Genomic DNA, 16,952 nt, shown 5'->3' on the forward strand with positions numbered 1-16,952 from the left:
CAATTCAGCACCGTCCTAAATTTCCTCCTGATTGCCTCCCTCGTCCACTGAGCCTCCACTTCCTGTCTCTGTGGCGATGGCACATCTTCTTCTGTGGTGTTGCTGCTGCTGCTAGCCAGGATAGTGCAGACCTATCCGAAGCCTCAGACTCCCTGGGGTGAAGCCGGAGCACGAAGGACCGACTCCTCAGGTGAGAAACCAAGCGAGGTCACACACAGAAGAAGTGTTTGATGTGTTGTGTGAGGTCGTGGTGACGTGCTGCAGGTCATTCCGGGGCGGCAGTGACGCGTTACATGATGCATCACTGACCAGTTTGGTCTGGACTTTGCTTCCTGTTTCTTTTTTTGTCCTCTTCTTCATCCTCTCCTCGTCTTATTTCTCTCTCTTTATTTCCTTATCTGTTCTTCTCTCCTTTGTATTCATCTCTATCTTTCTCTCTCCGTCTCTTCTGTTCTGGCTTCTTGCCCCTCACTGATGACTCATAGATAAAATAATACACAACAACAGCAATGACACAACAGTGACTGACACAAACACATGCGCATGAACATGCACAAATAGTACATTAATAAGAGCAAACACACACGATCAATGCACACACACATTAAAACATTTTTAGGTGCGGACTGAACAGTTGGTGAGGAGTAATGAGCTAATCTTCAGCTACTCCTCTCTCTCTCTCCTCCTTCTCCCTCATGCCTCCCTCTCTCTTCCTCTCCTTCTGTCTCTGCCTCCTCCCTCTCTCTCTCTCCCTCTCTCTCTCTCTCTCAGGTGATTTATTGGTTGTCAGGTTGTTCTCTGCTGCAGGGGCTTCTGGGACGCCGTCAAGGTGCCCAGTGGTCAGGTAATGACAAGTGTGTGTGTGTGTGTGTGTGCGTGTAGATGTGTGTGTGTCAAGAGTGTTTCAAGCTGCCTGTCCAAAAAAGTGTCAAGCATCTTCCCCTGCAGCGTGAGTGTGTGTGTGTGTGTGTGTGTGTGTGTGTGTGTGTGTGTGCGTGTAATGATCATCTTTAAACAAATTGCTTGCTAGCTTTAGATTAATTAACATTTAGATTAATTTATCAGCCATATGATGTACGGTAGTGACTCGCCGGCAGGTAACACACCACCTGAAATGTGTGTGCATCCGTGTGTGTGTGTGTGTGTGTGTGTGTGGGCGTGTGTGCGTGCAGACCTGCTTGCCGTCGGCCATGTTGCAGGGCAGCAGGAGGACCTGGGAGGCGGGGAAGGTGGTGGACAGAGACAGACAGTGCTGCTGCTGTCGGATCTGCTGCCCGTGAGTGTACACCCACTCCTGGAGACACACACACAGGAAAAAACAGGACGTTTTATCATTTCGGTGTTTCAGACGTGGTTTGTCAGCTGGGTTTCTGACATTTTCGAGGGCTGCTCAATCAGGGAGAAGCAGGAAATTAAGTGGCATTTGCTTAATTTCCCTTAATTGACGAACACTTTCCTTTTCAACGAGCACAGACTCTAACTCTTTTCAGGCTTTTGAAATGAGGGATTTCATTCAATCTGAATTGAATCTTCTTATCTAACCTGAATCATTTCAAACCTCTTAGTTAAATTTGGTATGTTTAGTGTCACTAAAATGATAAATTACTACAAAAGTTCTGAGAAGATACTTAATTTATTGATGAATGTACAAAATAACACACAGCAGCAGATATCAAACACAGATTAACCACAGTTTTATATTGAAATAACTCTTTTCTGACTGACTGCAGGTCTTTACTCAGAACCAACAGTTTATCTGAAGCAGCGACACACAGAGCAGAGAGATGCAGAGAGGAGAAGCTGCATCATAAATTACACCAAAATCAGATTTTCTGCTCGGCTAATCTCACTCGCTGGTTTCTTCAAGTACCGATAAAAGAACTGACCTTAAAAATACCCGAGTTCTAACTCACAACCTGGTTTTTGAGAGGCATCCCCAGTCAGGAGTAAGGCGTCGCTCGGTTTTCAGGTTCGCACACTTTAATTTCCACAAAATCACGAGAAGAGGGGCAAAGAGCAATACAGAGGAGAGCAATCACAGAAGAGAGATCCTCGATTTTAACCGTCGAAAACTGTTCATGAAACGTTTCCGAAAGAAAGAGACGCAAACATAAATTGTGTAGAGTGTTGAGCAAGAATCTGTCTGTTATAATGTAGAACAACAACACATACAGAGATGTAGCCTCTAAAATATTCAAACACACACACACACACACACACACACACACACACAGTCACAGCAGGAGCAGCAGCAATGATAATAACCACTGACAGTTATACCATAAACACACACACACACACACACACACACACACACACACACACACACACACACACACACACAAATACAGGGTTATGTTTCCTTCACTTTTGAGGGCGTTACATAGACTTACATTCAAACATACCACAACATGAATAATACACACACACACGCACGCACGCACGCACGCACGCACGCACGCACGCACGCACACATACACACACACACACACACACACACACACACACACACTGTTACAGGCAGCAAATACTAAGCAGGTCAAGGTTCTAAGTAACACCACGCTGATGTATAATGATCATGTAGCAGAAAGATGTGTTGGGAAAGAAGAAGGGCTCAGAGGAGAAAACAAACACACACACACACACACACACACACACAGAATGTCTAACTGGGTCAGGGTTAGTATATAGTAGCTAGCAGGATCTACAGTAAATTCAACCTGTCCAGAGCCTGTGTGTGTGTGTGTGTGTGCGTGTGTTTACGGGTTTCTCACCCTCAGGACACAGACAGGATAAAGGTCACACCAAAGTGAATCACATCTTGACACATTTAGAACACACACACACACACACACACACACACACACGTAACACAGAAGGTAACAAAGTACATTTACTGTGTTAATGTACTGAAGACAACTGCGGTCCTACAATTCAGACAGAAGTGCTGTACTTTTTTACTGCATTACGTTTATTTGACAGTTTTACTTATTATTAATTAATCACAGATTAAGATTTAACACTGAAAACATACGATGAGTTTATAAAACATGACGCACTGTTAGAAACTGAATCAACATTATATAAAATAGCTTAAACTGGCTACAACTCAAGCAACAACAGTAAAAAGCATTTTTCTGAATTCACTATTTTTGATACTTTTACAACATTTTACTAATAGTACTTTTACTTTCAACGCAGGACATGTAATGGATTACTTTCATGTTGCAGTATGTACATTTTTACCTGAAATGATCTGAATACTTCTTCATTATACCAGCAAAATGTTCCTTTAATAAGCAGTTTCGTGTGCTAATCGCTTATTATCTATTGATCATCTTATTGGTTAATCAATGACTCATTTCTGCTTAGAATGATTGGTGATTTGTTAAGAGGGACATATTGATACATCTTGAGTGAGTTATTAGCACGGTATCGCCGCTGCTCGCCTGCTCATCCGTGCGTTGGGATTAATGGGGGGTGAGAGTTGGTTGGTGGGGGGGACAGTGGGAGGTCTTTTCAAATGATGTATGGAGTTTTCTCCTGAATAACTCAACGCTGCAGGGTTTATTTCACCGTATGATTGATTTATTGAACTGCAGCAAAGAGAATGACATTGGAGGTTAATTGGTGCTGTAGCTCAATATATCTTCCCTGCTGGAGCCTCCCAGCGTTCAGCCGGTCCCTTCAAAAGCACACTGAAGACCCAGTTAACCCTTCATACATGACTATATGCTAAATTCAGACATATATATTTTGTCGCTTTGCTCGGTGATATCAGGGAATTTCACTACTGCTTTTGCACATTTGTGCACACTTGACAAGGTTTTCAGACTTTGATGATTATATACACGGTGTAAACGGGGCTGTTACAGGAATGTGGCAGTGTTGTAAGCAGTTATTGCTTCGCAGGTAAGCGTGCTGATGGCGGCGGCGGCGGTGTCGTAGTTAAACGTGAAGCAGGTCAGTGCTGAAACTGAGCCGCTCGCTCAGCAGAAGCGTTCCCTGGAGAAATAAGGAGTAAACACAAAGTGCACTGTGGCTCAAAATAACGTTGACACCTGCAGCCCCGTCTACAAAGATGTGAGCGTGAGCTTTATTGTTGTGAGAAAGTTGACTGAGCTGCTCGCAGCCATCAGTAGAAACAACTGAACCACGGCTTCACGCTTCTGCACTCGTTGCATTTCGGCCAAAAAGTGTTCAGAACGACGTTTTTGTGGCTCAGTGGGTCGTATTTCCTGCCCGCCACTCTCCTGCTCCCTCATCCTATACGTCTGCTCTGCTGTGCAAAGCTGACATTAACAGAAGAGCAGAATACGTTCGAATCCTCGACGTCTGACGTGACGAGCATTCTGCTCAGTCTCCTGCTGCTCCGGGCTTACAAATCAGTCGCTATTGATTTCTGCCTGTATGTGAATGCTGCTGCTAAATGACGGCTTTAAAGAAATCCGCTCTTTGTTTCTGAGAGACTGAAACCAGAGTCTTTATGTTTATAGCTGCCGTTTCGGATCATTTACACGTGTTCTGCTATTAGACTCCGGTGTAGCTGTTGGACGTGTCTCAATATCACCAAGATCAAATCTCTTTGAAGCTGCAGAGTGCATTATGCAGTTTTTACAGTTTTTAAAACCTGCCTCTTGTTTTCATAGTTTTTAAGATCTTGGGATGCTCCAACGTGGCAGGAGCAGCACTCACATGAGACAAATATTACCAGATTTGCTTGGAAAGCTAGCATCTACATTATTGCTCGATTCGTCTGTAGTAAACGTTCATTTGAGGGTGAACACAAGGTTCCTGGTTTAACTGTAATCTTCTGTAATTACTGTAGTTCTGCACACACAGATTTATTGATGCACAGAGGGATTTTTACTGCTGTTTGAGTGCTCTTACTTTAGGTTTTAGATAATATGGCTTGAGCTAGTATTAACGTAGAGGCAGGCAGCAACATCTCATCATTGTTGATGCGTCAGCCTCACAAACATTCAACATCTTATGAGATCATCAACAATTAATAACTGCAATATCCAGCAGGTGATATTCTTAAATTCCCTCTACAAAAGTTCCTCATTCACTTAAATGCCAAACACTTCTGGTTTGATTGAATTTATTAACAGTTTGATCAAGTTGAGACAACTAAAACTAAAGTTCATGAAGAGCCACGGAAACACAGACTGATGTTCAAACTGTAAGACGCTGAGGATGCAAAGAAAAATAATTCTTTTTAAGTGTGGATATTAGACAGATATTTGCAAACACTGGGGGAAAAAAACTGTTTCTTTTCCACTTTTCAAGGGCGAAACTGGCTCAAGAGAAAAATTAATTTAATTGTTGACGTTGAAAAACATTCCCACCTGAGAGCCGCTCAGTTCAAACCAGGTTTCTGAACACGAGCGACAGCGATTAAGAGCCTTCCTTCAGGGCTTCACTACAGTGCAGAGAGCTTCGCACACACGCACGCACACACACACCCCAGCGTTTTTCCATGCGAGTTCAGGGATTAAACCAGCAACCCTCCAGTCACCGGCTCGCCTCTCCAGCCTTCAGGCGTTTCAGCGGCTGACATGTCTGCTTACTGCGAGGCGGCTTGTTAGAGCGGATCACAGCCTCCACACTCGCTCTAAACACGGAATAATGAGAATCCTACGGGTATTAATTATGGCCGAGAGAAGGCAGACACACACACACACGCACACACGCACACACGCACACACACACACACACAGTGGAGTATTATTGTAAACCCGCGTGGACTTCTGTTTCTGGTCATTTTGAAAAAAACAAAAATGCTTTTTTCATAAGAGCACCTTACCTATTTTTTAAATTACAAGAAGCTGAGCCGTGTCTCGTTATCAAAGACTCTCCATCGCCTGCAGGGAAACTGTCTTTGTTGAACACAAACTGAATACTGAATACTTTTGGTACGTGAATTATATATTGTTTTTAACGTTTGAACATCTCGCGCTGACACAAACACTCACAGTCACTTTGACGTTACAATAAATGAATGTCAGCTGTAGTCATTAGTGACTTGGCTGCAGCGTCATCCCACACTTCTTAATTAGTGAACATCAGCTATATGTTAAAATCATATCACACCAGTGACTTCCTGAGTATTTTGCTGTGTAACTGTATGTCAGTAGTATAACCTGTGAGGAGTGGGGGGAGCATGAAGAGGACCAGCTTCGTCCTGTGCATCACATTGACTTTGTATTTGGTCTTAATTAACAGATTCTTCTGACCATTTCTCAACATGTGTTCTGACCCATGCTTGGACCAGAGCTCGTTGTGGGTGTAAAAATATCCACAGGTAATCCTCCTCTAATGAGGATTATTCACAGTTAGGATTTGATCTCCTGTTTTTGTGCTTGTCGCTCCATCAAAGAGTCAACCTGCGTCATTAAAAAGCAGCTAAGAGACGACTCCTGTCGTTCAAACTACCTGCACTCGCACCAGTTTTAAAACCTGAAGTCTCAGTTTTAACGTCACATATAATCACACACAGACCAGGACAACTTCAACCAGAATGAATGCTCCTGTGGCAGTTCTTCCACAGCCGACTTCATCTTTGAGAAAAGAAGCATCAACATGAATATTAATGGATAAAAAAATATGACAGATGCTTCAGTCCAAGTGATCAGAGATAAGTTGATCATTACGAGGAATATTTCATGTGTTATTTCCAAATGATTTAAACAAGCATGAGATGAAATATCTTAATATCTAACTCCCAAGTAGGCCCACATGTGTTATTTTTTGACTAACTGATATTATGACTGGTTGTCATTGTGTTCGCCCACATGTTTTGAATAAAGCACTGAACGTTTGATTCACTTGAAACCATATTTTTATAGATTATTTATTTTCTGACAAGAATTAGTCATTTTACTTGTTTCTTTTTTTACTCATGTGGGGCTGCAAGCCATTCACACTATGGAGGAGTGTGAAAAAACGTGTGTGAGTCATTGAAATGACAGCTCCAGCCAGCAGGGGCAGCGCTGAGTATGAACTTTAACACTCAGCACGTCCTCCGTTGCCTCGCCAGTCCAAGTTGGTGAACGTGGAACAACCACAGTCTTCTGAAGAGCCATTGTGAAGCTCACTGATAGTGGTTCCCCCATCGTGGCAGACACCAAACTCCCGGCTGATCCAAAAATGGGCAAAGAGGTGGAGTGTGGGTGGAGCCGAGGCCTGGTTGCTAAAACTTAGCGCCTAGCTGTCACTTAAAGAGCAGCCACGCCCATACTTGTGTATAACTTTCAGCCTTAATGTAATTTAAATTAATGAGTTTTATTAAAATTCACCCCCTGTCCTGTTGCCATTTTCATATGGAGGTCTATGGGGATTGACTCGCTTTTGGAACCAGCATCAAGGGGTCACTCGAAGAACTGCAGTCTTTGGCTCTTCTACGTAGGCTTCATTTTTCTGCCCTGGAGGTGGCTGCTTGGTAACAACATGAGGTCCACTGCTGGAGCGGTGTGCAAACCCACAAACACACACACACACACGCTGTTTGGTGTGTTGCAGTGAGAGCCGGTTGGACACACACATACACAGTTGTGCAACCAGGTCTCTCTCTCACACACACACACACACACACACACACACACACACACCTTCTGCTGTAACTTTAAAGAGAGAGGTGAGGTGAGCAATATTTCCTCATCCATCTCAATGAAAGCAACATCCACACGTCCTGCTCCTCAGTACAGAGTCCAGTCAAAGCTGAGTTTTTTACCTCATTAGAGCATCTTTCACTCGATTTTGTTGGCAACAAAGAGCAAAAAGCAATATTTATAATAGTTAACGATACATGCAAAATAAGGACCAGGTCTTTTTATTTCTCTTATTAGCAATTTAAAATGATCTAAAGCTTCATCATCATCCGTAGATGCTATGAGCGCCTAAAACTCCTGCACATGCAGCCCAGCGGTGGCTTTACAAAGCACAGACGTTGTAACTAAAACACGTTATGTTTCAGATTTACACATCAGCTGTGATCATGGCTGCAGGTTGACCCACCTGGTTGATGGCGGGGACCCCCTCTGTTCCAATGCAGGGAGCCAGCGTGAGGACGGGCAGCTCCTGGCCCTCCACCCTGCGAGACTCCAGACAGTTCTGCCGCTGTCTGATCACCCCGGACTGAGAGTCGGAGTCGTCTGGGACCCTGACGGAGCATACACAAGATTTTCATACAGATAAAAGGGTTCATTGTATTGGACAGAAACACAAAAATGAGAATTTTTTTTCCTTTAATCTTGAAAGAAACAGGTTTTACATGATGCTGTATATCATCTTAATCTTAAAATACACTACCAGCCTCACTGAGCTGAGGCTCAACAGTGGGCTCACTGGCTACATCAGGATATCACCTCAACAGTGATTTATCAGTGTTTCCAAAAACGATGCGCTGCACCTTTAACAAATCTGCTGAAGGCCACCGTTCTCTAAACTCATTACTTCAGAAAGTTTCTTCCCAATCTTCTTCTTGATAAACTTCCTCAGTCTTTCTTGTTAAATTCTCGGCCGCGCTATAAACTCGGGCTTAAGCCCTGTAGCATTAATTCAATCTGCTATCTCTCTCTGTTTTAATAACCCGTTAAAGGTTATTCTGCGTTTTAAGGGTCAGGTCGGTCTTCCCTTGAGAGCAAGCCTGTTAATTCCATTCTGGGGGATTAACACCAGCCTCCAGTGGATAAATGGGTATTTAAGTGTGTCTGTGTGTGTGTCTGTGAGAGAGAGAGTGTGTGTGTGTGTGTGTGTTGAGATGTGTGTGAACGTGAGAGGAAGCATTTGAGTGAGAGTGTTTATTTGTCTTAAAGGTATTTGTATTGTTATTGTTTGTTTATACAGTATGTATGAAAAAGTCACTGTCAGGGCCTATAGTGTTATAAAGCATTAGTGTGTGTGTGTGTGTGTGTGTGTGTGCGTTTGTGTGTGCAGATACAACAGTCAGTCGGAGGAACCAGAGCCCCCGGGAGCTCAGCCAATCAGGACGGAGGGAGACATTGAATGAGGTGTTCAAAAAGACATAAAGATGGGCTGTGTGTGTGTGTGTGTGTGTGTGTGTGTGCTTGGAGGTGTGTATACACTCACTGTGGACATGAATTTAAACATAAAGCGCTGTATAGGTGTGCGCTTTGATCCAAAGCTGTATAATTCAGAAATTCATGCTTTTGTTAGCCTGCTAGTCCCGCTAACTCCTGCAGTTTATGCTATATACCCCCTATTACAACCATACCCCCACTATTACAACCATACCCCCACTATTACAACCATACCCCCACTATTACAACCATACCCACACTATTACATGTCCTGTGTGCTTTTTGCCAGACTAAACATGCTCTGATCCCATCATAAACTCTGCTGATTAAGCTAGCCCTAGATTTGGAATGAAACCTCCAAGCTCGTCTCTTTACAGCTTGTGTCCTCGCCTATCATCTTTTATTGTAGCTGGTTTTCTTTTGGGGTCCCTGGGAAAGTTGAGAGCACAAACAATGGGCCACAAATCCAAGAGACAGAGTAGGGCATCAAAATCAAAGCAGCAGAGTCTGAGGCATCCTGGTTTATGGGCCTTCATAATGATCAATCTGCAAAAACCACATGCTGGACAGTTGACTAATCTGAACTTTATGTGCAAAATTTCCCATGAGAAGTTAAAAACAAACAAACAAGATAAAGAAACACACACAAAAAGAAATACTTAAACATTTTAAAATATGCCGCACAGTAATAAAGCCAACTCTGGAGTCAGTCCTGAAACTTCTCCTCTCTCTCAGCTGCATGCTCAGCAGAATCTTTCTTTGCCTGGACAGATAAGTTCACGCACACATGCACGCACACACACATGCACATGCACACACACACACACACACACACACACACACACACACACACACACACACACACACACACACACACACACACACACACACGACTCTTACTTTAGCTCTGGGTAGACATTGTCCAAGTACCACTTAAAGGATTTGCATTTGAGCTTCTTGCGGAGTTCCACTCTGCCTTGGATGCTGGTGACACGCAAACACAAATACACACAAACAAACGCAAACAGTCAGATGGAGACAAGCGCAGTAAATCACAGTACCCTTTTCACTAATACTCAGACCAGGAGAGGTCGTCATAAAATGTCCAAAGACGTGACAAAATTGGCCCAGATAATGAAACTACTGAATAATGGCGGTGTGTGATGTGAAGAGGCAGGTAAATGTCAGTGTTTACCTGCGTCTGACAGATAAACACTGACATTTAAGCAAAGCTGTGGCCTTTAATGTCTGTTCCTGCTGTGTTTGTGGGAGTCTCGTATCAGTCACAGTGTGGACTCACCTCGCAGCTAGAGACAGAGCGCTGGACTTCACGTTTAAAGAAGAACACACCTGTTTCAAGCCTGTTTCACCTCAGCGAGCATCACTGATGGGTGTGGTGAGAAGTGTGCTCAGGTAGACCTGCAACAGTGATGTCACAGAGTCCTCGAGTACACCTGTACATCACTGCAGCAAGCTCAGAAGTTAAGCTAATGAGGATGAGCTGAAACAAGCTTTTCTGGGATGCTAAGTTTCTCTTTGAGGTGAAATGTCCAGGGATCGTCCTTTGGTTCTGCCTCTCTGGTTGTGTCAGTCCACTGTGAGCACTGCTGCACACCACTAACTGGGGCTACTTTATGTGACGCTATTTGAGTCACATGATTTTTGCATCATTGTGTTCAAGTACAGCTGTCGGGAGCACTTCACTCTTTTTCAGACTAAATTTCTATAAGTCAATTTCTGCAAAGTGGCAACAGTCTGCATATCTCCGCCTGCCAGTGCACATTTTCATGGTAATTTATTTATGCATTTTGACATTATTTGATAGTGTATAGGTTAGATAAACAGGAGACATGGGTAGAGTGAAAGGTGCGACATTCAGAGGAGTACCCAGCTGGACACAAAGCAGGCATGTTGCAGTTAAATGGTCTGCAGGTTAAAGCAGTAGGCGTGGCAGCTTTTCTGTCTCTGTGTTTCTGGCTGTGGAAGGAGAAGACGACCCTGCTGCTCCTAATCCTGCCCACAGAGCTCGTAGTGGCTCTGCTGTTTTTCCACCAGCGAGCACAACACCGGTCCTGCCTCAACAGCTGAAACGATTGGAGATGTGGGCGGCGATTCAGAGGTCTGGAACCGCCACTGTGAATATTAAGTGTGTGTCAAATGTGTGTGCTCTTACTCTCCGTAGGATTTCCCTCGCGCTGCAGGGCGAGCCGAGTAGTAAAAGAGACGGAAGTCGTCCATCCACACCTCAGCTGTGCGACGTGTGTTCCTGCAACCACACACACACACACACACAGAGTTAAGACAGATCTAATGTCCTGCTATATTTGCTTTATGTTACACGTGGCTGACACTCAGTAATGGTGGTATCTCCCGCCCTGAAAATGCTTCTCATTTTTTCATTTTTCTTGTATGACTTGGTGGATAATGAAAGTGGATAATGTGACTTTTGTGACATTAACTGCACGTTATGAAGTTTCTTTCAATGTACCAACATCAACAGTATTTTAATTCAGCCTCTGCTTGCAGCCGCCACGTAACAACGTAACTTTGACCTAAAATGAAAGCAACTGTGTGTTAACCTTCTGCAGGATATCTTATAGTACATTCTGGAAAAGTTCCAGCAGAATCACAAATGCAGTTTGTAGTTAATGGATTAAACTTTCTAAAGATTTTGTTCTGCTCAGTCAAAACATGGGAAACCATGCATGCTGCTTGTATTCAACACTGTGTGAAGCATCAGTGATTTCATGCTGCAGGTGTGAATGACAAGATGCTGTTTCATTAATCACACAAGGTCTCCTCACAGTATGACTGCGAACGGGACAGCTTAATCACAAATACATCATCCCGCCTTCTGTGCTCCAGATGTTTGGGGATGAAATTTAAATGCTTAAATGAGAAAACAAGTGACATATGTGACCCTTCTTGAAGAGGATGTGAGGCGAGGTGTGCCCTCTCCTCCGTCTACACTGTGGATCCTGCCGATATTCTGACCGTCGTGAGATGGAGGAGAGGCTGCAGGAAGGAGGAGCGAAGTGTTCGCCTGCTGCCTTTAAACAAACGGCCCGCCTCCTGATGCAGCCTGGGTCTGATCGCAGTCAATCGTAATGCATCCTGTGTGCATTTACCCTGACCATTAACTTCTCCTTGTCCAGATGGGATATCCAAATCCACATTGCATGGCAGGAACAGGTGTAAACGTTGTCGCAATGTGAGCCAGACCACCTCCAGATCCAGATTGTGGTTGCGATACGTCTTGCATTCATTTACACTTTGCGTGACTTGCAGCAACACATTTTTTCATGACCCTGATAGATACACAACCATGTTCATACCAGGTGGAAGTCCTGCCTGCTGCTGCATCTGTCATTCTGTTCACTCCTGTTCTGAGCGCTATTCAGCCACACTGCACGAACAGTGAGGCACACTTTCTCTATCGCTCTCCCAATTTACTCTTTTCTCTCATTCTCCTTTTCTCTCTCTGAAGTAATTAGCTATTAGCCGAGTTTCTCTGAGCTGTGAACTATCTCATTGAAATGACAGAAACCCCCCATTACAGGCATTACGCACACTGGCTGTGGCGGTTTAATGAAAGGGGAAGAGAGAGAGGATATAAGATGCTTGTAGGCGTATAAACATAAATACGTGTCAGACACAGGCTTACAATTAAAAAATCTCACACACACACAAACACACAAAAGGTCACAGCAGCAGGCCTCGGTGAGGGAGGAAACAGCATAATCTTTGTAATCGAATTATTAAGCAGCTCGTTTTATTTAGCATATTCATAACCCAGACAGCCAGCATCGAGCCTCCAGCTAATTAACCAGCAGAGCAGCACGCGAGCAGACAACAGCAGCTTTGTTTGGGGGATCGGCACTGATCACAAACATCAGGCCATCGTGATCCGAATGACAGTCATCATCTTCCGCGTTGAACAGATGTTGCCTCGGAAACTTCCAACAGGGACCGAAATAAAGCGAGTAAACAGGCTGAAAAAGTCTGAGCGTTGGTGTGGATTAGCCGGTTTGACACCAAGCAATAAGTTTGTAAGAGCCGTTCGGCGGAGGCTTTGCTCCAAAGTGCCGTTCAGCAGCGGGAGCGCTCCTTCTGGGAACTGAAGCCCTCCAACCTGGCAGCGTTAGCGCCTTCCTCCACCCTTGAAGCCACAGAGGAAACCCAACTTCCAACCCTGGCTATGTTAATGTGTAGCTCACACGCTGAGGTTTATGAGCTACTGAGCTGCTAAAGGAAAAATCCGCCGGATAAATCGTCGGTCTGTGGATCCCACGAGTTACTGTGTGATGAAGTGCTGCAATTTAGATTGCAGTGAACTCACTCTCACTGTCTTCTGCTTCAGTTTGTCATTCACAATGTTTCCCAGAATGCCTTTCACTGCATGCCTGGACTTGGCCTTGCTGTGGATACTCACTAACAAACAGTTTATCGATTTGAAAGAATTTATTTTACTTTACTGTGACCTCAAAGTTATAAAACAAACACAAACGTCTCCCAAATCCATTCTATGCTTTCGTTCTTACTCCTTGCTATAAAACACTGTGATGAATAGACCGTGCAGGCGGGCTGAAAGTGGGCCTGATTTTGTGATCTGAATGGAACCAGCACCCTTATTGTAGCCTTTATTAATCTGTTTATACGTGATCAATTCACATGCAGTCTGAGCGCATTAGTCCTGTTAATGGATTATTGGACTGCCTGTAAACATCTTTCTGTCTGAACTGTTTGAAAGGGGCAGAGAACAGAATACAGCTTATGCTAATAGGATAATATTGTAGTCGCAGCTCAAAGGCTCCCAGGCAGCTGTAAATCCACTTTAACAATGATGTGAACAGCGTTCGGTGGCTGCGACACACAGCTCAGAGTGCGAACACCGCACGTCTGTTTCCTGTGTATCACGTCAGCCAAACAGCCAATCAGTCAGCACGAAAATTATCAGGATTATTGGTTACACAGGTTAGTGTGTAAATGCACAGAACGTGATTTTAACCTCGCATACAGCGATCATCTATTCCGCCATACACAGTACTTGAAGGAGCTCGTACTGAATAGAGGACAACACATCAGAGTTCAGTCGCTAGTCGACCCCAGAAATCCTGCAGGCACACACATTAATGCACAATCCTGCCAAAATAGAAACAGACACCAATCACCAGCAGTTAGTTTTGATAATTTATGCAGCAGTTTGTGCAAAAATGGCACAAAAAACCTGAAAAAAACTTTAAATCTCATTGAGATTGTGGTGAGAGAGATGAGGAAAACAATGAGTGAAGCTTGTGTGTTCAATGGGGGAGGGATCTGTAGCACAATTTCACTTTTTACCAAGGTGCATGGACAGCAGGAACAAGTCTGAAGATTTCCAAACTCCTGCAATAGTTGTTGTATAGAGACAGACTGAGCTCTGATGAAGGCCACAAGCTTTGTGGAGTTTCTGCTTTTTCTTTGTGCCTTCAGCTGGCAGAAATCAAGCGCCCTCTGGCACCTCAACAGATTTCAGATCCAGTCATCACACATAAAACACCCTGAAATGGAAATTCTGACATGAATATCAGTCAGAACTCTTTCAGAGACTTACTTGATGTAAGTGTTGGCGTTTCCCTCGGGGAAGACGTATGGGTGTTTCTTTCTGAAGACGTGGCCGACTCTGCTGCAGGGGAGGATCTCCAGACTGCCGCCACACTGCCACACCCGGAACGAGATCTCTGCACGCAACACGCACACAAATGAGATGCAGGAATATTCACACCTGAAACTACAACACAACTGTGGAACAGTGTTTCTGCATTCTGGCTGAATTGGTGTGTTTATTCTCAAGAGATTTATCAAGAAATGTCCTGTACCAGCTCCCAACTGCAATGTCAGGTAGGCTGAGCTAGCTATTAGCACCTCCTGTCTGCAGTGCACCAATGGCCCCCCTGGGGAGGCTTTTGTTTTTTCTTTTGGCTTTGCCCTGCAGAAAGTCCACGTCTTCGAGTTAAATTACAGAGGAGCATAGTGAATATTTCACTCCCCGCCTCCCCCCGCAGTGTTAATCCTGTCCGAACGGATCTTTAGCGTCACAAAAGAGAAAATTCTGACAGCCACATGTGAACTCTGTGCCCAAACAGTTTCATGCAGGGAGAAAAGTTGCCTAAAACAGCGAAACATTTCCTGCAGTTTGGAACAAGAATGTTTTTGTTTACAACAAATGTCGTCATTATCAGCTAATGTATCTTTTTACCAGGAAGTGTCACTTACAATGAATCGCAGCCTTTGCTCGTGAATATAAAAGGTGTTTTATTTTTCTTGCAAACTATTTTTCTCTTCTTTCTCTCCAACAAAAGGACAAACATCTCAACAACACTCACCTCTGACACCTTGAGACGACACAATCCAACCTTTGTTGTGTAAAACTACCTGTTTGTGGAACTCTTCATCAGTCTGTATTTTATGTCTGCTGCCTTGTTTTTATTGTGATGCACTTTGTCACATAAACTAATAATCATATTTACTTAAGATGAAGAACATCAGGTGAGTCACGGTGACTGGGTAACGTTACCTGCTCTCTCTGTGTGTAACCAGACTTCTGGTTTATTTGATGCTGTGCCTCTTTCGATCTCCGTCTCCTCATTAGTTTTCTATCCTGCACGGCTAAGTGGGCCAAACCTCCCTGAATGTCTGATCTCTGATTTATTTGTCTGATTTCCTGTGTGTGCGTGTTGTGTTCCCTCTGCGTGTGCGTGCTTTAGTCGACAAGCGTGTTCATTTGACCTGCTTACACTGTGCTCGTTCTCTGATGTCAGCACAGCAGCACACATAAAAGTATACACACAGCTAACTTCACTTAGGTTCGCATCATCGTGTGTGTGTGTGTGTGTCAGAGCTGCTGCCTATCTGAGAGAAATAACAGTTTCCCCAAAGAACAAGATGCTGAGAACTTTACAAAGTTTTACAGTGACAGAGAGAGAGAGAGAGAGAGAGAGAGAGAGAGAGGAAGTGAAAATGAGAGCATGGACTGGGTTTGATGAGGAAGAGGAGAGATGGAAGTAAAGATGAAACACCAGCGAGTACAAAGAAGAACAAGAGAAGTCAGCAAGATACTGAGATACTGACACAGAGCCTGTGAGGCTGACAGAAATGTGTCAGAGAGCAAATGAGAGTGTGTGTGTGTGTGTGAGTGTGTGTGTGTGTGTGTGTGTGCGCATGTCAGTGAGAGATAGGAAAACAGGCTTTCATTGATTTGAGAAAAGCAGCAGTACAGCAATCAGCAAACTGACTCCAGCACTGCATTATTGAGAATGCACACACACAGGCGTGCACACACACACTCTCTTACACACACTCACACGCACACACACACACACACACACACGACTGGAGGCAGGTAGCAGCAGGAGGGCCAGATGTTGCAGCTGGATGGATGTCAGACTGTAAAGAGGTTTTTCTGCTGAATGAAAAGTTCACCTTCACCCAGCTGATATTAAAGGACCTTTGTGTTCCTGTCAGCTCACTCAGCAGCTTAATCATTCTTCATGAGCCGTTCGTGCTCTCTCTTATGATGGCTATCTACAAAACGTGATTACAGTTTAATACTGATGTGCTTCGTCAAATATATTTCGCTGCCTGGATTATGTTGACTGGCACCTCTTTTTCGTGTGTGACATCGCCACCAGCTGATGTACACCATCACTACAGTTAACTTGTTAATATGTTTGGCATTGTGCATATTTTGGATTTGCACCTGCTTATCGGTGACCTGTTCCATCACTGACATTGAGTGCATTTGGTTTTTGCACCTTAATGTTAATCCTTATTCTCATATTTTGTTTGTTTGTTCATATTTGCGCTCTTTCCTACTCTGCATGTTGACCATGACTCGCTGGCTTTAACTACGACCTCTGAGGTGCCGAA

At 44.0% G+C, this 16,952-nt stretch overlaps 1 protein-coding gene across 1 annotated transcript in view; it reads right to left on the reverse strand.

Moving 5' to 3' along the window:
• The window catches only part of galnt14 (UDP-N-acetyl-alpha-D-galactosamine:polypeptide N-acetylgalactosaminyltransferase 14 (GalNAc-T14)), a 140,391-nt gene that overhangs the window by 5,592 nt on the left and 117,847 nt on the right, over window positions 1-16,952 (reverse strand). Inside the window, exons 10-14 of the mRNA XM_041958603.1 lie at window positions 14,638-14,764; window positions 11,218-11,310; window positions 9,945-10,028; window positions 8,020-8,164; window positions 1,175-1,294 (exon numbers count right to left, since the gene is read on the reverse strand). Of these exons, the coding sequence (XP_041814537.1) occupies window positions 1,175-1,294; window positions 8,020-8,164; window positions 9,945-10,028; window positions 11,218-11,310; window positions 14,638-14,764 (569 nt within the window). The remainder of the gene's footprint in view (window positions 1-1,174; window positions 1,295-8,019; window positions 8,165-9,944; window positions 10,029-11,217; window positions 11,311-14,637; window positions 14,765-16,952) is intronic.

The sequence above is a fragment of the Chelmon rostratus genome, chromosome 18 (genome assembly GCF_017976325.1).
Source record: "Chelmon rostratus isolate fCheRos1 chromosome 18, fCheRos1.pri, whole genome shotgun sequence".
In the NCBI taxonomy this organism is placed as follows: Eukaryota; Metazoa; Chordata; class Actinopteri; order Chaetodontiformes; family Chaetodontidae; genus Chelmon; species Chelmon rostratus.